The sequence below is a fragment of the Sesamum indicum genome, linkage group LG12 (genome assembly GCF_026168435.1).
Source record: "Sesamum indicum cultivar Baizhima isolate 11 linkage group LG12, ASM2616843v1, whole genome shotgun sequence".
Lineage (NCBI taxonomy): Eukaryota > Viridiplantae > Streptophyta > Magnoliopsida > Lamiales > Pedaliaceae > Sesamum > Sesamum indicum.
In genome coordinates this window covers 6,470,197-6,491,745 of record NC_142668.1, presented here as the reverse complement: position 1 = coordinate 6,491,745, position 21,549 = coordinate 6,470,197, and the positions used below count along the sequence as shown (strand labels likewise).

At 37.2% G+C, this 21,549-nt stretch overlaps 1 protein-coding gene across 6 annotated transcripts; it reads left to right on the top strand.

Moving 5' to 3' along the window:
- Positions 1-682: 682 nt before the first annotated feature.
- Positions 683-8,361, top strand: AGO6 (Argonaute family protein). 6 transcript variants are annotated; one of them, XM_088876569.1, is made up of 24 exons: positions 683-960; positions 2,246-2,331; positions 2,441-2,677; positions 2,754-2,959; positions 3,053-3,265; positions 3,344-3,480; positions 3,568-3,665; positions 3,755-3,852; positions 3,931-4,102; positions 4,194-4,310; positions 4,380-4,487; positions 4,568-4,630; positions 4,808-4,921; positions 5,002-5,167; positions 5,261-5,373; positions 5,472-5,609; positions 5,697-5,827; positions 5,936-6,001; positions 6,747-6,810; positions 6,976-7,087; positions 7,171-7,244; positions 7,331-7,425; positions 7,510-7,541; positions 7,809-8,361. In XM_088876569.1, the coding sequence occupies exons 3-24, from the start codon at positions 2,462-2,464 to the stop codon at positions 7,982-7,984; spliced, it is 2,709 nt and encodes a 902-aa protein (XP_088732695.1). In that variant the 5' UTR covers positions 683-960; positions 2,246-2,331; positions 2,441-2,461; the 3' UTR covers positions 7,985-8,361. The 6 variants fall into 6 exon arrangements, with proteins under 6 accessions (XP_088732695.1, XP_011100478.2, XP_088732697.1 ...); XM_011102176.3 differs by lacking the exon at positions 2,246-2,331; XM_088876571.1 differs by lacking the exon at positions 683-960 and having other exon boundaries at positions 999-2,331; positions 3,056-3,265.
- Positions 8,362-21,549: the final 13,188 nt, after the last annotated feature.

Genomic DNA, 21,549 nt, shown 5'->3' with positions numbered 1-21,549 from the left:
CAGGTTTGATCAAATCAAACCAATCACAAACTAAGTGTGATACACTTATTATGTGATTGATCATTTTTCCTATACTGTACACCAATCACACAACAAGTGTATTGTACTTGTCATATAATTGATTCAAGTTTGACCAAATCAGATTCAAGCATGTATTTTTTTTTTTTTTTGGATAGGAATGATTAATGTATTTTTTTATGAACACACAATTTTTCATAATAGTACTCATAGGAATCTTGAGCTTGTCATATTCTTTAAATAACATAAAAATTTAAATGAGAATTATGTTCTTATAGTTTCTAAATAATATTAAATTTTAATTGTGAATTCATTGGCATATTTCCTTTTCTAATAGTATCTTTTATCATGGATTTATTAATAAATTAAGTTTGAACGAATTTAATTGTATCGAACACGAGTCTCGTTCGAATAATCTGATACTTTTAATCAGATTTTATGATTTACGCCTAAAATTGACTGGACGAAGTTTTTTTAAAAATTTAATTTATTAAATTTAAACAATTTGATTTAAATCAAATATCATATAATTTGATTTATTAAGAGTTAGGGCCAATTTAAGAATTTTCTAGAAGGCAAGAAACACATGTTGTTTCTGGCGCAATAAGCCAGTCAATGAGCATAAAACTAATCATCGTCAAAATTGAAAAGGAGTACTACTACAGATGAACGCACAGCTCAGATGGAAAAAGCGATTCCATGAGTATACAGACTCGCCGCACCGGAACATTCCCAAAAGGAGAATTCTCCTTTCCCTCCAATTCCATTCCCCCCCCCCCCCCCCCGGAAGACTGAGACTGCGAGAGGTACACTAGCAATAGAGAAGAGAGAGAAACCACTCAATATACTCTCTACACACACTCTGCGTGTTTGTGTGTGTGTTTCTTTACGTTATTGGGCAAAAACTATTCGCTCGGATTCTCAGCCAATATCATCGTTCAGGTGACGTTTTCTCTCCCTTTTCAATCTTCTTCCATGGTGGGCTTCTTTCTTTTTCTCCAGAAAATTAATCTTTAATGACATATACGAAAGCATGTATCGAAGTATATGTATACACATACGTATTTGTACTGTCTTTTGTACCACTGCATAGACGCATGTCAGTATCGGAGTATATGATGCTACATTGACTTCTGTTGTTTAGCAATGATGTCTATTATATTGTTGAGTAGCTTTTCTTTTATTATTTTTCTTTTTGCCCCTTCCCCTTTTTGCTTCAACGCCGCTGTCATTTGGAATCCATCTGACAAGAGTTGTTTCTGTTGAATTTTTTTTGGGCTTTTAACCAGTTTTCTAGCTTGTGCTTGCGATGTTGTGGTTCTTTTTTCTTGTTTTTTTGTTTGGAGGGAATTTGGCTATCTCTGTGAAGTTTTTAGGTTGTGGGTCATTGGTTTTTGTGAACAAGCATGGATATAATTGAGCTATTGTTCATTTATATGATTAATGTGTAGTTCTGATTCAGCATTGGTGTTTTTTAGGTGATCGCTGAAGTATTCTCTTCTTTTTTCTTTCCCCTGACTGAATTAAACTGCAAGAAACAAAGAAATTTTGTGTCGGGTCTAATAGTTTAAGCTAAATACTATATCTGTTTTTTTCACTATGAGCCATACTAGTGCATTGTTCATTTCTTCGTCTGCGTTAGCTGTACTTGGTTTTCTTCTTGTACCTTTTTAAAAAATGCCTGGCCTTGTTTCAATTGTGTTTTTGGTTCTAGGCTTTTCGTCAGTTGGTTTTGCTTCATCTCAAACAAAATTACCTCTATCTAGGGATTGTTCGTCAGGAATCTAATGTGACTTTCTCAATTAGGAGCATTATATGAGTAGCTAGATGTAATCCATTAAAAAATTTTGTTAAATTTTTTTTGCCCACTTACATATAGTCTGTGCATAGTCAAACTTGTGTCAACCTTTTGCATTAAGACATAGAATTTGTCGAATTCAGCTTGGGCTTCACCTCTGAATTGTTTTTTTGATGTTGAACCCATTTAAACTAATCCAACTGTCTACCTTTCTCTGGTGGACTGGCTGAATAGACATCGCTTTCTTTTCACTCTTCTGTTGATTAAATTTGGTCTGTTAATAGGGGCTGCAAGCGTTCTCCTTAATGTTTTCTTTTCTGATTTTCTGTTTGCTGGTTTAAGAGCTAAGTTGTCTTTTAACGGGTTTTTTCTATTATCTAATTCAGTGGACATTTTGGTTATTCTGTTGCATTATCATTATAAATGTAGTTACTCCCAGGTTGCTGTGACAGCCTCTGTTTCTGGACATGCAGCACTACTACAATGTCATTTAAGGAACAGCCGTTTGTATTAAAGTACTGGAAGTTGGACTACATTTAGTGTCTGTCAATCTGTTTCTTTAATATTAATTTCTATATTTATCTAGATGAGGGTTCCAATTATCATTCTCCTTAATTGTCTTAGGTCTAGTCATTCGAAATATAAATGGAAAAAGCTGGTAAGGAAAGGGATAAATCTCCATCTTTGGCCCCACCAGCGTCAACTATACTACACGATGTGAAGGCAGAACGACTAGACCTGCCTAAGAGGTCTATAATTACACGGCCTGGATTTGGGACTTCTGGCCAACGCATCTCTTTGCTCGTAAATCATTTCAGAGTTTCTGTCAGATATCCAGATGAATATTTTTACCAATACAGCGTAAAATACAGTACCCTTCTTCTGTCCAAGTTAATAGCATACAGCATGGGTATAAGAATATCAGATTTGATTGCAGGTTTCTATAAGTTCTGAGAATAACAGTATGGTTGACAGCAAGGTAATTGGGAGGAAAGTCACTGATAAACTTTACCAAACATACTCGTCTGAACTTTCCGGGAAGAAATTTGCATATGATGGTGAGAAGAATTTGTATACAGTGGGTCCCTTGCCGCATAACAACTTCGAATTCACAGTGGTTCTTGAGGAATCTATTGGCAAGCGGTAATTTTGTGATTGAAACTCATGTTGTTTATGTTATTCTCTTTTTTGTTCTAGCTGCTTGTGAAATAACACCCAAAATCTTCTGTTGTGAAGTAGTGGTAGCCCTTCTCATAGTGGAAGCCCAAACGACTCAAGCAAAAGGTCGAAGCGTACTCTACAGTCAAATACATTCAAGGTAGAGATCAGTTATGCTGCTAAAATACCCTTGAAGACGATATCTCTTGCCCTTCAAGGTGCTGAAACAGAAAAAGTTCAAGATGCTCTCAGGGTTTTAGACATCATATTGAGGCAACAAGCAGCGAAACGGTATATACCGACAATTATGTTTTAGACTGTATCTTTATAGTTTTTAGCTTGTACATAAAAGGTGAACATTTGAAGCAGAGGATGCCTTTTGGTTCGACAATCATTCTTTAATGATGACTCAAGAATGTTCACTGATGTTGGAGGGGGTGTGACAGGCGTGAGAGGGTTCCATTCCAGCTTCCGTCCAACTCATGGTGGCTTATCTCTAAACATGGGTACTATCTACTTGCTTCCATTCCTCCAGTTGCACTGTCTCACGTTGTGCATCTTGGAAAATAATGCTATGAAATTTCTTTTCTCAGATGTATCGACGACCATGATCTTAAAACCTGGGCCCGTTCTGGATTTCCTTCTTGCTAACCAGAATGTGAAGGAAACTCGCTATATTGACTGGCTAAAGGTATGTTATGATTTTCAGCTGCATGTTGCCACATTCTTCTTACCCCGCTTTCTGGTCTGCTTGTTCGTGACACTGAGATTGAAGTGCAGGCCAAAAAAATGCTAAAGAATTTGAGGGTTAAGGCCATGCATAGTAACATGGAGTTCAAAATTATAGGTTTGAGTGACAAACCCTGCAATCAGCAATTGTAAGTATATAGTTGATCTAGCTGAGTTTTATCTTCCTTCCTGTCCAGAAGACTTAAGACATTGATTTATATTTTCAGTTTCTCGCTGAAAGTCAAAAGCGGCAGTGGTGCCAAAGATGAAGGCGAGACCTTGGAGATTACAGTTTATGACTATTTTGTCAAGCACCGTAATATAGAACTTAAATATTCAGCATACATGCCATGCCTTGATGTTGGAAAACCAAAACGACCAAATTACCTGCCCCTGGAGGTGCAAAACTTTTTTATCTCTAGTTGTCTTATGAACTCTAAAGCTTCTTATTCAAGAAACTGAATTTTTTGTTTTCCTTTTGGAATTCCAGCTCTGTTCTCTTGTCTCTCTCCAGAGATACACAAAAGCATTATCAGGAACGCAGAGGGCATCCTTGGTTGAAAAATCGAGGCAGAAGCCCCCGGAAAGAATTCGAGTTATAACTGATGTAAGTTGTTCAATATTTATAACCATCTTCGCAAGCATACTGATTTCATTTCTTCTTTGAATCTTCAAGGCAGTGAGAAACTATCGGTACGACGAAGATCCGCTCCTTGTTGCTTGTGGTATATCAATAGAAAAACAGCTTACTCAAATAGATGGACGGGTCCTTGACACACCAAAGGTAGTTATTGTTCCTTAATGATTAACACATATTTGTTGCATTGCATACTAACAATTACTTTGATGCTCTTCCACTTCCAGTTGAAGGTTGGTAATAGTGAGGATTGTATACCCCGTAATGGCCGATGGAACTTCAATAACAAGGTATTCCGTTTATGCTATTCACTTGAGATGACTTAAGGAAAGGAAATGATAGGATATTGAAATATCCTATTTTAGTTCCTGGACTGCTTTGATTAATCTCCGGATTTTGTTTCCTAAAGTAGATGAGGCAATTTTTTGCACTTATCAATTCATTGCTCTGATTTCGATCTTTTGAAGAAACTTCTGAACCCCAGCCGGATAGATCGTTGGGCACTTGTTAACTTCTCTGGACGTTGCGATACTAGTCATCTTTCACGTGAACTCATCAACTGTGGGAGGAACAAGGGCATTGTAAGCTGTACCTTCTCTTTTTCTCTATTATTCTTTTCTAGCTAGAGCATATTAGAAATCTTTTGTTTTGTTTTATGTAGCATATTGAACGCCCTTATACAATAATTGAGGAAGATCACCAATGTAGGAGAGCTAGCCCTGTGATACGTGTAGAAAAGATGTTTGAACAGATTATGGCCAAGCTACCTGGTCCACCTGACTTTCTGCTTTGTGTTTTGCCAGAACGGAAAAATTCTGATATTTATGGTAGTAATTCTGTTCCACCTTTTCAAGACTGCAGAGTATTTTACTGACCAATCATTCACCGTATTATTTCATGAACTTTGTATTAACACTTAGGACCCTGGAAGAAAAAATGTCTGAGTAACCTTGGTATTGTCACCCAGTGCATTTCTCCTTCCAAAATTAATGATCAGTACCTGACGAATGTACTGCTAAAAATCAATTCCAAGGTAATGCGAAAGCCTCACAAGATTGAATTTCGCTTTCGCTTGTCATTTTCTGTGACCTCTCTCTCTTATTCTGACTATTTTCCTTATTTCATTGATAGCTTGGGGGAATCAACTCGTTGCTAGCGATAGAGCATTCCCGTCGTATTCCACTTATTACAGATAAACCAACCATGATCCTGGGGATGGATGTCTCACATGGTTCTCCTGGTCGATCTGATATTCCATCCATTGCTGCTGTAATTCTGCTGCCAATAGAACTTTTCATAGTACTCTCAGACATGTTTTATTTTATGCTTGATACATTAAATTCTTACTGTTGTAAGGTTGTTGGGTCCCGGAGTTGGCCATTGATATCAAGATACAGAGCAGCTGTACGAACCCAATCGCCCAAGGTCGAGATGATCGAGTCTTTGTTCAAGCCACTAGCAAATGGGGAGGACGATGGTATTATGAGGTGCTTCACTCTGGATGATTTATAAATTTGTAGTCCTGTTTTATGGCTTAAGTAGACAAATGATATTTCTGCATATGCTGAGGATATGCCTCTACTATTATGCTTCAGGGAACTGCTTGTGGATTTCTACGAAACCAGCAATGGACGAAAACCAACACAGATTATTGTTTTCAGGTAAGGCTACAGCAGATTCTGGCAGTGAAACTTCTATTTGACCACTTCATATACTTCTGCGCCTAAGGTGTGCAGATGCATGAACGCACCATGCATCTGTGCTAGTTGTTTTATTAAAACATATGTAATTCATTATCTTTCTTTTGGCGTTATCTATGGTTTTTGTACTTTTTTTTTTTGGATTTCATTGTTTTCTAATGATTGTGTGATAAATGGAGCTGCTTTCTTGCTTTGCCGCTATTCTTTTATATAAAATAAAAACTGATACAAACAATTATTGTTACCGTTTAACCTGTAAAGTAAGGTTTGTGGGATTTGACTGGATAGCAGGTAGTTGCTTTATGACAGATCGAATGCTGCTTGCTTTGGATAACATTTCTTGCAATTTTACTTTCCATTCAAACTTGTTATTGTTCTGAAATCTGTGTGCTTTTGTGTGATTGTTTTCTTCTCTATGCACGCTGACATTTCATTTTAGTTTCTTCCAGTATAAATTCAAATGCTTGCATGTCTCTTGTTGCGATTCTGTTTACAACGTACCTTTGTTCATTGGCAATCGGTTACATGATTAAATATGCTGCTAGAAAGCTGGTTGACCATGTTCCTTTTGAATGAAATATTACTGTAGATTGAAATAGGAGCAATGAAGCTTTTGGTCTCTTTGATGGGCTTACAATCAGTAACTTGGATGCATAGTGCTTTTTCTGTTTAGGTTGATACTTAATAGGTATAATCTTTCTCACAGGGATGGTGTGAGTGAATCACAGTTTCCTCAGGTTATGAACATTGAACTTGATCAAATGATAAAGGTACCTTTTCTGTTTCTTGTCCCAGAGAGCATATTGAACTTTTGATGACACTTTTTGTTTTATTTCCTTCCGGATTTCTTGAGTTTTTGGTTTCAATTTGGAAACACTCACATCATATCATATATTTGCAGCAAGTATATGAGGAAATTTGCTAATCTCTTGCAGGCTTATCAGCATCTTGGTGAGACTGACATTCCAAAATTCACCCTGATAGTGGCGCAGAAGAATCACCATACCAAGCTATTCCAAGCTTCAGCTGCTGAAAATGTCCCGTCCGGTCTGTTTCTTTCCGTTGATGCACACTATACACACTTATGCTACCAACAATAAGGATAAATGTGTTGTCTCTCTTGCCTGCAGGTACTGTTGTCGATTCAAAAATTGTTCATCCTAGAAATTATGATTTCTATATGTGTTCTCATGCGGGGATGATGGTAAGTTACTGCCCCTCTTTTCCCCTTTATTATGTATCAAATCAGTCGTATCGATGCTTTTTGGTGATGTGCATGCAAAATGATAGGGAACTTCTCGACCTGCTCATTATCATGTCTTGCTTGATGAGATTGGTTTCTCCCCAGATGATCTGCAGAATCTGATCCATTCACTTTCATATGTGTAAGATTTTAGGCGTTAAGGTTTTCTCCTCTCAAACCGAAGCCATATTATTAGCTACGTAACATCATTTTTGTTCTTCTCCAGGTACCAGAGGAGTACTACTGCTATCTCCATTGGTACTTCCAACTTCCTTGCTAAAACCTTAGTTTCCATTTAACTGCTCCTACTCGTATGAATTCCAGGAATAAAATTACATACGTCTCTGGAATTCAGGCATATTTAAGAAAAACCTAAGTGTCGGAAAAATTTTACTCACACCCTTTGCGGTCATGTTTTACATTACTAATTGATGCCTAGCTATATCTATGATGTAAAATCACTGTAACTATGCTAAAGTTCATTTAGCGAAGATGATTAAGCCATTGCACTGTTTTCCATTGCAGTTGCACCGGTGTCTTACGCACATCTTGCAGCCCAACAGATGGGCCAGTTTTTGAAGTTTGAAGATTCCTGTGAAACATCATCTGGTCAGAAAAGCATGACAGCAGCAGGAAACGTCCCTGTCCCTGAGCTGCCTAGGCTCCACAAGGACGTTGCCGGATCCATGTTCTTTTGCTGAAATCGCGACAAATTTTCCCGCCTTGGTAAACCATCGGGATTCTAGAAAAGCTGTAAATAGTTGGGTGTTACCTACAAGAGGTCTGTAGTTGAGGCCATGGAACGAGGTGAAGATCATCTTAAAGTAGCTCTGAGAGTATTTATTGTAGGCCAAGTGATGGGGTTGAGAATTTTGATGTGGAAGATCTTTGCTTGTCTTTGAATGCCTTGATGCATGGAGCTATTGCTTGCTTTCCCTTGTTTTGTTTGCCTGGAATTTGTAAAAATGTTATCTTAGTTGCTGTATTAGTTGTATTTATTCGTCATACTATAGCAGTCTTAAATCAGACGTGAACATACAGTTTAAGAGATTAATTTGAGGGTTCTTGATAGTAAGAACTGTATTTTCATTTTAGGTAAAAGGTAAATTTCATTTAAAAAAAAAGAGGTGCTACAACATAATGTCACGATTTTGATTGGAAACACGCTTTCACTAAATGACCGTTGGATGGGGAGGCCTAACTAGAACCGTTAGATCAAAGGCGTGCACAAATTAGAAGAGGGATTAGGGATTGAAGACAAGGACGACGCCATTTCTAGAAACTTAGGGCAAGCTAACAAATTGGGGATTGGGATTGAGAGTGACGTCGTTTTGAAGACTGTTGAAGGGCCGAAAGAAGAACACGTGGTAGTTGTTGGTATAGGCGTGGGTGGCAAGCCCTGAGTAGCTGTAGCTCAGGTTTCTTCAAGAGGAAAGAATTAGATTTTTGAGGCGCAAGCAGTGCTCTTACAATTCTAGGAAGTTGTTTTGAGAATTATAATTTCATTAAATGCAAGAATCCATTGGTTCTTTATGTACTAGAGATTGACATTTTGAAGTTTTTTAATGAAATTCTTATGAAGTTTCTCTGCATCCTTTCTTCCTCATTTCTTCTCTGTTTCCCATCTCAAATTTTTGAGTAAATTCTTGACAATTTGGCCTCAGAGCCATTTGATCCTTGGACTAAAAATGGCAGATGGTACTAGATTAAAGAAACTGCAAGAAGCACAGAAAAAAACTGATATCATGTTGGTAGATGAAAGAGCAAAAAGACAAGTGGCTGAGGAACAAACTAATGCTCGTCTAGAACATCTAACAGAGGCACATGAGGGATTACACTCCACTGTAATGAATATTGAGCACACACTTGTCACTGTGCAACAACTTAAGAGTGTAGTTATCCAGCTACAGAACTACAACAGAAACAAGTCTGTACTTGGGGAAGGACTGATTGCAACCATGGACAAAGGGTCATCCTCAAGAGTAGCTCCACAACAAACTGCAGGTGGGGAAAACACCAACTGGAATGAGACGGGGTATAGCTCTATCCACAAAATGGAGTTTCCACTCTTCAATGGAGAAGATGCCAGGGCTTGGATTAGAAGATGCACTTGTTATTTTCAGATGATACCCATCCATGAAGGTCATAAAACAGCCTTAGCCTCAATTCATATGCAAGGTAGAGCAAAATTGTGGTACTAGGGTTATGTGGAGAAAAGGGGGGTGTCCACATGGCAAGAGCTCATTGTGAATGTCATGGAACGGTTTGAGGATGTGGATTATGAGAGAGTGGTAACAGAATTTAACAAACTCCACCAAGAAACAACTGTAAATGCTTATCTAGAGTAGTTTGAAGAGTTAGAAGCCCAAATGTTGATTTTTAACAAGCACTTAGGTGAGGAGTTTTTCTGATGAAATTTATCAGTGGATTGAAGGAAGAAATCAAAGGGTATGTAGCTACACTGAAACCTGTGACCCTCAATCAAGCTATTATGCTTGCAAGAAAACAAGAATCAATAGTGGATGCTATCATCAGAAAGACACAACAATCTTTGAAAAGCAATCCTCTAAAGAATGCTTACAGGCCTGTAAGTAAGACCCCTGCTTACAAGCCCTCTTACAATCCTGCCTTCAAAGCAAGAAATAAAAATAGCCAACCTAGAAGGCTGCTTACAGAAGATGAAATGAGAGCCAGAAGGGAAAGGAACATGTGCTATAACTGTGATGAGGTTTTTGTACCTGGGCATAAGTGCAAGGTGAGGTATTCTTATGTTTTAATGAATGAAGAGGAGGTCAAGGCTTATGAGGAAGACACTGGATAGTTGGAGGAACAAACTGAAGGAGTGGAAGAGGAGGATGTTACTATGTCAATACATGCTATGTGTGAAAGAATAGGCAATGGAACATTAAGAATCAGGGGCCAAGTGAATGGAAAGGAGATCCACATACTTATTGACAGTGGGAGTACACATAGTTTCATAGATGAGAAGGTGGTGAAAGCATTGAACCTGAAGATTGAAGAGGTCACACCAATGAAGGTGAGTATGGTTGATGGTTACAAGTTAATAAGCCAAAAGCTATGCCCTATGCTCCAACGGGAAATGCAAGAATCTCAATTCTCATACCCTATTAGAACACTCTAACTGGGGGGATGTGACTTTGTATTGGGGTGTGACTGGCTAAAATTCCATAATCCTGTCAAGCTAGATTATGATGAAGGAACAATTACTGTGACTCACAAGGGAAGAGAAATTATTCTCAAAGCAATGACAAGAAAGACTGAACCTAAGGTTTCAAGTGCAGGTCCCTTAAGTGAATTGCTGGGAAGGAGGACCTACAGTTTAGTGCATAAGCTCTTTTCCACTCACAACAATATTGGTCAGAAGGTGGAAAACCCACTGATTATGGGGTTGCTCCAGAGGTTTGAAGATGTATTTCAAGAGCCTCAATCCCTTCCACCTGAGAGACCTATAGAGCATAAGATTGATCTCATGCCTAATGCTATTCCAAGGAAGCAGCTACCATACAGATTGCTTATGGTCAGAAAACAGAAATTGAAACTATTGTACAAGATATGCTGAAGAGTGGGATTATCAGGGCAAGTCAGAGTTCCTTTGCTTCTCCTGTCTTGCTTGTTAAGAAAAAGGATGGGGCTGGAGGTTATGTGTTGACTATAGATATCTCAATAAGCTTACCATCAAGCACAAATTCTCCATACCTGTGATAGATGAAGTGCTGGATAAGTTGCATGGGCAGTATACTTCAGCAAGATAGACCTGAGGTCTGGATATTTCTAAATCAGAATGAGACAAGAGAACATCTCTAAAACCAGTTTCATCATTCATAGTGGGCATTATGAGTTCCTAGTCATGCCTTTTGGGCTATGCAATGCTCCAACCACATTTCAAGAATTAATGAATCAGGTATTTGAGCCATTTCTCAGAAAGTTTGTATTGGTTTTCTTTGATGACATCTTGATTTACAGTAAAAGCTGGAATGATCACTTGTTACATTTGAGGAAGGTTTTAGAACTTTTGAGGGTATACAAGCTTTATGCCAAGAAAAGCAAGTGTACCTTTGCACAATTGCAGATAGAATATCTGGGACATATTATTTCAGAAAAGGGGGTTGCTACTGATCCACAAAAGGTGCAGTTCATAAGAGAATGGCCTGTTCCCACTTCCCTCAAGGCCTTGAGGGGTTTCTTAGGCTTGACTGGATACTACAGAAAATTCATTAAGGAGTATGGTCTCCTAAGCAAGCCTTTGACATCACTTTTGAAGAAGAATACATTTAATGGAATGATGAGGCTGAAGAAGCATTCAAACACCTGAAGGAGGTAATGTCTACTCTCCTATGTTAGCACTCCCTTGATTTTACTAAACCCTTTGTAGTGGAGACAGATGCTAGTGGAAGAGGGATTGGTGCAGTACTCATGCAAGAGGGAAGGCCAATAGCATACCTAAGTAAGGCACTAGAACCCAAGAATCTTGGCCTCTCCACATATGAGAAGGAATTTTTGGCTCTACTATTGGCTGTCACCAAATGGAAACACTATCTTCAGGGTCATCACTTCATCATTAGGACTGACCAAAAGAGCCTCAAGCATATACTTGATCAAAGAGTGGATTCAGTCCTCCAACAAAAGTGGGTGACCAAATTGCTAGGGCTAAGCTATGAGGTGCAATACAAGAAGGGAAATCAGAATGGGCAGCTGATGCCCTCTCAAGAGTGGAATATGATACAGTGAAAGCAGAAAATTGTGCCATTTCTACACAACTACCCCTATGGATGCAAGAACTACAATTGAGTTATGAGGAAGATACATTGTTTCAGCTTATCATCCAAGCCAAGGTATTAGATGCTCAATCACATCCTGAATATGATTATCACTCTAGGGTCCTCAGAAAGGGACGTAAAATATGTGTTGGTAGCCATGGAGAATTGAGGAAAAAGATCATCCAAATAATGCATGATTCTGCATTAGGAGGGCATTCTGGGATCACAAGTACATTGCAGAGGTTAAAGCTGTTATTTTTTGGGCCAAATGTTAAGGAGGAGGTTAACACTTGGGTCAAGGAATGTAAGGTTTGTCAACAGGCAAAAAGTGAAAACAAGGCATATCCTAGATTATTGCAGCCTTTATCAATACCTGAGCAAGCTTGGGCTTGCATTTCTATGGATTTTATAGAAGGTTTGCCTAAGTCAGATGGTAAGGAGGTTATCTTGGTTATAGTTGACAGATTAACCAAATACTCTCACTTCATTTCCCTTGAGCACCCTTATACAGCAGTGAGCATTTCAAGGATTTTTTCTTATCACATTTACCAATTGCATGGTTTGCCTGTCAGTATTGTAACTGATAAGGATAAAATTTTCACCAGTCATTTCTGGAAAGAGTTGTTTAGCTTAACTGCGTTCTCTTTAGACATGTCAACAGCTTATCATCCCCAAACTGATGGCAGACAAAGAGAGTAAATTAGTGCCTGAAAACCTACCTTAGATACATGTGTCATCAGCATCCAAAAAGATGGTTACAGTGGATATCCCTTGCTGAATTTTGGTTTAATACCAATTTTCATTCTGGATTAAGGGCTACTCCATTTGAAGCCTTATATGGCTACCCTCCTAACCAGCTATCTATAGGTCCCTATTTGCAGAGTCACCATACAGATGTTGCAGAATTGATGAAGAACAGAGTCAAGGTTCTTCAGTTATTGAAGGAGAATCTCCAACAAGCTCAACAAAGGATGAAAGTATATGCGAATAAGAAAAGAATAAAGAGGGAATTCAATGTTGGTGATGAAGTTTTTCTCAAGCTACAGCCCTACAAGAAAGCTTCAGTAGCTTTAAGGAAGAACCTGAAGCTATCTGTGAGGTACTTTGGGCCTTATCCAGTGATTGAGAAGGTCGGAAAGGTTGCTTACAGGCTTGCTCTGCCACCTAAATCCAAGATTCATCCGCTTTTCATGTTTCTCTTTTGAAGAAAAAAATAGGCTCTAAGTATATTCCCTCTGTGAATTTACCAGACTTAGAGGATGAAGTCTATAAGATTTACCCCCTAGCTATACTGGCAAGAAAGCTCATTCCCAGGAATAATGTTGGGGTGCCACAAGTTCTCATCCACTGGTCTCACTCTTCCCCTGAACAAGCAACCTGGCAGGACTACTATTCCATGGCAGCTCGTTATCCAGAGTTTGATCCTTGGGGACAAGGGAGAAAAAAGGAGGGAATGTCACGATTTTGACTTGAAACACGCTTTCACTAAATGATCGTTGGATGGGGAGGCCTAACCAGAACCGTTCGATCAAAGGTGGGCACAAATCAGAAGAGGGATTAGGGATTGAAGACAAGGATGACGCCGTTTCCAGGAACTTAGGGCAAGCTAACAAATTGGGGATTGGGATCGAGAGCGACGTCGTTTTGAAGACTGCTGAAGGGACGAAAGAAGAACACGTGGCAACTATTGGTACAGGCGTGGGTGGCAAGCCCTGAGCAGCTGAAGCTCAGGTTTCTTCAAAAGGAAAGAATCAGAGTTTGAGGCGCAAGCAGTGCTCTTACAATTCTAGGAAGTTGTTTTGAGAATTGTAATTTCATTAAATGCAAGAATCCGTTGGTTCTTTATGTACTAGAGATTGACATTTTGAAGTTTTTTAATGAAATTCTTATGAAGTTCCTCTGCAATCTTTCTTCCTCATTTCTTCTCTGTTTCCCATCTCAAATTTCTGAGTAAATACTTGACAGTTATCCACCAATTCATGGTAGTTTCCAAATTCTATATAGAGTATATATAGTTATAGCGATGGCAACGGTAGGTTTATGATGGGTTTGTCAAAAATTTGAGATTTGCTCTATCAAGAAAATCTTGAATTTGAACCCACTATGGACTTGGGAACTTGGTTGGACATACTAGATTATTTTAATATGTTTGAAAAATTGAAATATATTTTTCAAAAAATAATACTATCATAAATCCATAAATATGAGATAATAATATTATTAAAAGGTTAATGTTTTTTTTTTGTAAATTTATTTGTGCATATTTTACTGCATTGAACTATTAAGAAAATAAAATAAATTTATGTACTATATGTAAGTATAAATAAATAAACATACTTTTTATACATGTACAAATATATTTTATATAAGTAAACTAAAATATACAAAAAAATGAAAAAAGTTTAATTGGGGTGGGTTTGGGGCAGGTATGGGTTCGAACCACTAAAATACGAACCTGCCCCAGGACCCATTTAAGACTTCAAAATTCATCCCAATCAGTGTCGATGCAACTCAAACTCATTGTCATTCCTATATTGCCACACCATCTCTGCTCTAGTCTCCTGTTATTCTATTTTCCATCTGGTTTGAGGCCAAAGTTGCAACCATTGAGGCCTCCCTGTGCACTCCGCTAAACCGTCTGTTGTTTCTTACCCGCCATGCATGATACACCAAACTAGCCAAGAGATGCTTGTATGTTGTGACGATTGGGTGCTCGCCTCGCCATCTAACTGTTGCCCACTGAAGGCACTAGGGAATAGTGATTGCCAAGGAACTACAGGTGCTACCGACGCAAATAAGCTATGTGTCAGTGGTAAACTCCCTATTAACTTCCAGAGGACCAAATTCGATCCTAGAAATATTTTAGGGAAATGAGTAACAATCACATTAATCTCTAGGTTAATTGCTTCATGTTGAGTGGCTTATCACACTGCCCCTAGCTTCGAATCTATCGGAAGACCTTTTATGCATGGCCCCCTCGGAACCTGCAGCTGGCTTAGCAGTACGCTCATAGGGTGCCAAGGGTTCAGCCATAGCCAAAATTGTATATCGTCCCAAACTCTATATTACAAATTCGTGGATCAGCTGGGAAATGGGCGGTGGAGTGTGAATAAAACATTAAAAGAAATGAGTGAGAATAATAATAAATTTGATCAAACCAAGAGTTGTGCCCTTGGTGGTTCCTGGATGTTCTATATGGTATGGGGATTTAAATTAAAATAAAAAACCCATACATGCTAGACTATAGATAAAAGAACGAAAGAGATGCATTATGTAAATGATAATTACCTCTTACGTTTAAATTTCAATCGGCAAAGCATATCCGATATGTTGACTTTAGACTCTAAAGAAGAAGTCTTCTAGAGATGATTCACACCATACCGAGAGGAGAACGATTTTGATCTCCTTACCAAAGAAAATCAAAATCAATTTGGATGAAGGTGATAGAAAAAAATCACACTATGAATTAATGTATTTTATTTATCACAATTCTCTATAACTCTCACTTGATACTAGATCAAAGAGAGTTAGAGAATTAGAGGAATATTAAAGAGAGATGGGGGGGGGGGGGGCAACCATGCCTCCTTGCACTTTTATAACATGGTATGATCGAATTATACCATATAAAAGGGACATCATATATTGCTGAGTTGCACTTTCCAAAAGTGCAACTCGGTCAACTCTAGCTTCCAAGAGTAGAGGAGTCCAACTCTTCCATTATTTCTTGAAAGTCAACTCTTTACTCAATGGGGCTTAATTTAGTGGACCGGATTTTATTTTAAATAAATTAAAATAAGCACAAGGTCAAATGAATTTTATTAAATCCAAACTAAATTAAATCTAAATTATTTTAATCCAATTAAGGACATAAGCCTAAATATCTCTAATTATTAAATTTAATTTATTAATTAAGCTAAGCTCAATTAAATTAATTCAATTAATCTTGAGCGATCTATCTAATGAATCATACTACATGTAAATGATTCAATTATTTATATTTTTCGGAATTAATTCTCAATTATTTCTCTTTTCTTCCTCGATGATCTGTGTGTGACTCTTTAGGTTCACTCTCAACTAGATTTGAGCTAGTGTCTAATACAATTAATTAATTAAATTGAATTTAACTAATCATCCCTGCTTAACCATTGATTAGGAGAGCCCGCTACCGTAAGTGGCTGTCAAGCAGCGATTTATGACACTAGAAACTAAGTGAATACATGTGTGAACATTTAGGCTCTTGAATCTGTACGAGCACAATCCTTCCATTTACCGTCTCACCGCCTTAGCCTAGGACATGGAATTTGGTTCAAAAAGTGTGAACGCGTCTCCAATTGCATAGGCGCTGTCATATACTGATAGGGGGCAGATCTTCTTCTTGAAACCCACCATCCTCAATAAACATTCTGACTGTATTGGACAAGGCTTATAATGAACATGTCCATGACACAGTTACTTCTCGCTAGATTCAAGATATACCCATTGTGTGCACGTGACTGTCATGATTTTCCAAGTTTGAGGACCACTCCCATACTATTTGAGCTGGGAATTCCGATTATACCTACTAAGCCTCCAAGGCTCCCATATATCGAACTCCGTGAGTCAATTCAGTCGGTTTGCCACCTGGTCAACCAGCCCATTAAGATCGTATAGATGTTCAATGTCTATCGCTGATGAAACACGACACTCATTTAATGAATATGATGCTTAATGCAAATCTCAATAGGACACTCGTCGCGCAATCTCCAGGTCCTCGAGTTAGAATATTTTCAGACCCAACCTTCATCAGTTGATTTTATAATCGCCATTCAATGTGCAGCCCAACAACATGGGTTATCTAAATGGTCTGTGTGTTGTGATGTTAATAGATTTTAACATAATTAAATAAGCACAACAGTGATAAAACCAATAATGAATACTCATTTCTATTCATTGAATAATACTACATTACGTCGACTCAGTCAAATAGATAACATAAAGGCCATTCTAGTTGAATTTCTGGTCAGCTGTTCTAACAAACTTAGTAAGAAGATCCCTCTTAACTTGAGTAGCTTCCTATAGCACCACATTCCCTAAGATCCCCGGCTGTCCATAAGCTTTGGTGTCGTAGTCCATATCCAAGTACCCATTGAACCCCAATGGAAGAGCTTTTGTAATTCATGAGATCTTATAGATGCTTACACATAAGGGCTTGATTCATAGCTTGTAGTGGCCTAACACGGAGGCACCCGAAACCTTGGGCTGATAGACTCGTTCCCAGGAAATCTTTTCATAACCTATACTACTGTTCCCTTTCAATAGATATCTTTTGAACTTCTTCTCAATCTGCTTAATTGCACCCTTCGACAGCAGTCTAGTAGTTGTTCAATAGATGGATAGAGCTGATACGACACACTTAAGCAATTGTACTGTCCCACAAAGAACAACGCATGTGAATTCCATGAGTTAATTCTATTATCTACCTTCTCCAAGAGCGGTGGAGATTGTGCAATAGTAAGTCCAGATTGTGTCAACGGGACTCCTAGGTACTTGGCCGGCAAGGTGCCAAACTATACCCCGTTATGGTCTGGAACTCCTCCCGCATATCTATGTTGCTTTCAATAAGACCATTTGGGTTTTGTCGGGTTTGCTTGGAGACCCAATAGCGTGGAAAATCCTTGGAGTGATCTGATGGTGTTTGGCTCAGCTTTGCATGATAACAAAAAGTCATCTGCAAATCTTAGCATAAACATGCGAACTTTGTTGCACCTCTAGTGATACTAAAAAGATGTCTCATGCTCCAACTTTTGCTTGAGCAATGCATGAAGGCCTTCCATAACCAGGACATAGGGGGATAAAGGGTCCCCTTATCTCAAACCTTGAGACCCTCGAAGAAAACCCTAGGCTTCACCATTAATATCAATAGAGTCAGCGGCTGAAGTAATACACTCCTTGACTCATCCAATAAACTTGTCATGCACTCCAAACAACATCAGCATCTTTAATACAACCTAAAGCTCCAGAAAATCTTATGCCTTTCACACGTCTATCTTAATTCACATGTAGGGGCAATCGCTCTTCCTGCTAGGAGCTCTTGCGTTATTAACATATTATCACTAATACTTTGACACAATATGATAGCATTTTGGTTGGGATCTGCAAGCTTGCCCAAGTAGTTTTCATGTTGCAAAAACTTTTGAAATGAGTTTGTAAAGCACATTACAATAGGCTATGCATCAATATCAGCCACCGTCCTTGGCATTTGCACTTTCATTACCAATGTAATAAATGTTGCATTGATCTGTTTTAACAATTTTCCTGTTAGAAAGCAGTGCTGCACAAGAGAAGTCACCTCATCCCCTACTATTGCCCAAGATGCCTTAAAAAAACATCGCTGTGTATCCATATTATCTCGAGGCTTATTCATCGTCTATATCTGATAACGTAGTCGTATATTTCCGGACCTATAACTAGTAGCACCATACTAGTCGCCTTCTCACTCGTTAACCATCCAGCTAAGTGTACCCTAAGGAACTCCAGGTCAAGCTATCTAGCTAGCCGAGGCCCTATGCACAGTGCCTGGTAATACGATAAAGTCTCATTCTTGATATGTAGTGGTTCCTATAGCAGCTGCCCCCCTCTGGTTAGAATAAGTGACCAAAAAGTCTATTGGATTGGTTGTATTTTTATTTGTCAATTTTTATCAAAGCAATATTGAAAAGATGAATAGAGTAAGAATTCATCATTGGCTTATGTATTTGTTGTGCTTACCACTTATGTAGAGCGGTGTTTTAATATCACAACAAATGCCTAGGGCAAGCTTGAATAGCTTGGCAGCTATATATATATATACATATATATATATAAACTAATTTTTAAGGGTTGGTTTGAAACATTCCAAATCGAGGACCTCGAGACAATCAAGAGTCCTATAGAAACTTGCACTAAGTATTGCAGTGCCATGTTTCGTAGAAGGGAGACATAGGTCGTCTATGCAATTTTAGTGGTTGGTTAGCAAGATAGTCTACTGATTGAACACCCTTGCAGGAATCATCATATGGAGCCTTGATGGCTTGGTTGGTATGACTAGAATTCTCAGTTCCGATAGTACGAGATTAGTCTTCAAACTTGAGGATCATGGCAGTCGCGTGCAGATGAAGACTATATCTTGGATCTGGTGAGAGGTGATTGTATTATGAAATATGGTCATTTTAAGTCTTGTATAGTGCAGTTGGAGTATGTAGCAAAGACGTGGATTTCAAGAAAGAATCTATCCCATGTCAGTATATGACAGTGGGATCTCCTATGTGCTTTGAAATTGTTTAAACTCTTAAAGGTTTTGGCAAAGCGGTTGATCGATAATGGATGATTTTCCTAGATTAGATCAATAAAGTAAACACATTTCGAGTATCAAACATAGTTGTCTAGTCAATGATGGGAATTGACGCTCAATTTCATTCCCTAGACTACGGATGGGAGATAGTTAATATTAGGACCATACTCGTATGGAATTTGGAGTCTAAATGTTCATGCCAACATTCTCCTAAACCGTTGCTAGACGGCCACCTATGGTAATAGGCATTTCTTGTTATGGAATAATAAAAAATAATACATTTAATTTAATTTAATTAATTTTGTTGGTCACAAGTCCAAATCTAGCTGAGGGTGAATCTAAAGGGTCACACACAAATCATTGTGGAAGTGATGGAATTAATTTGAAATTAATTTTGAAAGAATTGAATTAAATTAATTCATGGAGAAAAATGAATGATTGGATCATTTATTTGGAATAATTCATTGGATAGATAGTCCAAGAATTTAATTGATTGGAGTAATTAAATTTTGGACTTAGCCTTTAAATCAATTCAGTTAAAATAGGCTTGAGCTAATTAATTTGTAGATTGGTTTCATTAATTAATTAGTAGATGGACTTGTCTCATTAATGGATTGAGTTTATTAATTAGTGGAGATGTACTTAAAATAATGAGTTGGACTAATTAATTATTTAGGCTTGACTAATAAATTCAATTTATTAAATGAGTATATTTGTGTCTGTGTATATTTAATTGGATAAATATTCGTATGGTTTTCTATTGTATATATTATTTAATTGAATCAAATAATAAACTCAATAGATTACTATTAGGCTTGATTTAATTTGCTGGACAAATTAAAATTAGTTCGGTCCAAATATTAGGTGTGTGGAAGTTAATTTAAAAGATTATGTCTTTTAAACAACTATACCACTATGTCACCAGACTCTCTCTCTCTCGACATCAAGCATCTCTCTCGTTTTTCTCTCAAAGAAAATTTGAAACTCCTTCTCTCCATGGGTGCTTTATGTTCTCCTTGATTTAGATTCAAGTTGAAATTAAGAAAAATTCGGATACACTAATTAATAGTGTGTTATGAAATTCGATTTCTTCTACTAGATATAATTTTTTCTAGCAAAAGGTTAGATCCTTCTTCCCACGATGCAGTGTGGACTAGTTTTAAAATGGTTCTACACTCGAACCCTCTAAGTGAATGGGTCTCTGTGCCTATGGCATTAGATTTAACGTGTATTTTATGTTTGGAACATATTTTACGTGTTTGATTGTATTTGGTAGGCATAATTTATTGATTGCATGATTATATGCTTTAAAGTACATATTTTTATTTTGTTTATTAAAATTTCAGATATTTTATTTTTCTGAAAAATTGAAATTTCCTGAAAATTTACACTATGTTTGTTTTCATTTTCAAGTTATCTCCGGGACGAGTCAAAACATACTCAATATTTGACATCATTCAAAAACACCTTATTTAGGTATTTTAAACTGTTTTAGCATAAATACATACATATATATAACCATACATATACATAAATATATATATAAAAAACATGATTTGACAATAGTAATTTTTATCTCCCAAAACACAATATTAAATATACAATATTTATTTTAAATTATCTCAAAAAATAAATCCAAACATACATACTATCTCTAACAAACACTTATTTATCTTTGTTTTTATCTTTTTATCTCCACAAAACATAACAAAACACTCAAAAAACGAATCCAAACATTATGTTAGAATTTTAGTTTTTTTTGCAAAAAGAAAAAATCAAAAATTAAGATTTTCTTTTTTCAAAAACAGCCACCAGCAAAAGTTGCTGCCGGCTATACCAGCAGATTGAATTTCATATTTCAAATTTGTATCGTATTTTTTATTTTATTTAATATATATATATATATATATCATACATGTATATAAAATTTTTCTTTAAATAAAAAAAGCCCACAATCTTTTATACTTTGTGTGTATATATTAAAATTTTCTAGCTCATAATTTTTTTGGCCATCTTTGTAATTTAGAAAGCATATTATTAGTGTAGTGTCTGATTTGCCAACTAATTTTATAGAATTCTAGCTATATAGGTTGTACATTTAACAATTTACATCATTAAATGACAATTTTTTATCTCTTTTTTTTTTATTGTAATATTCTGAAATAGTATATAAAATTCC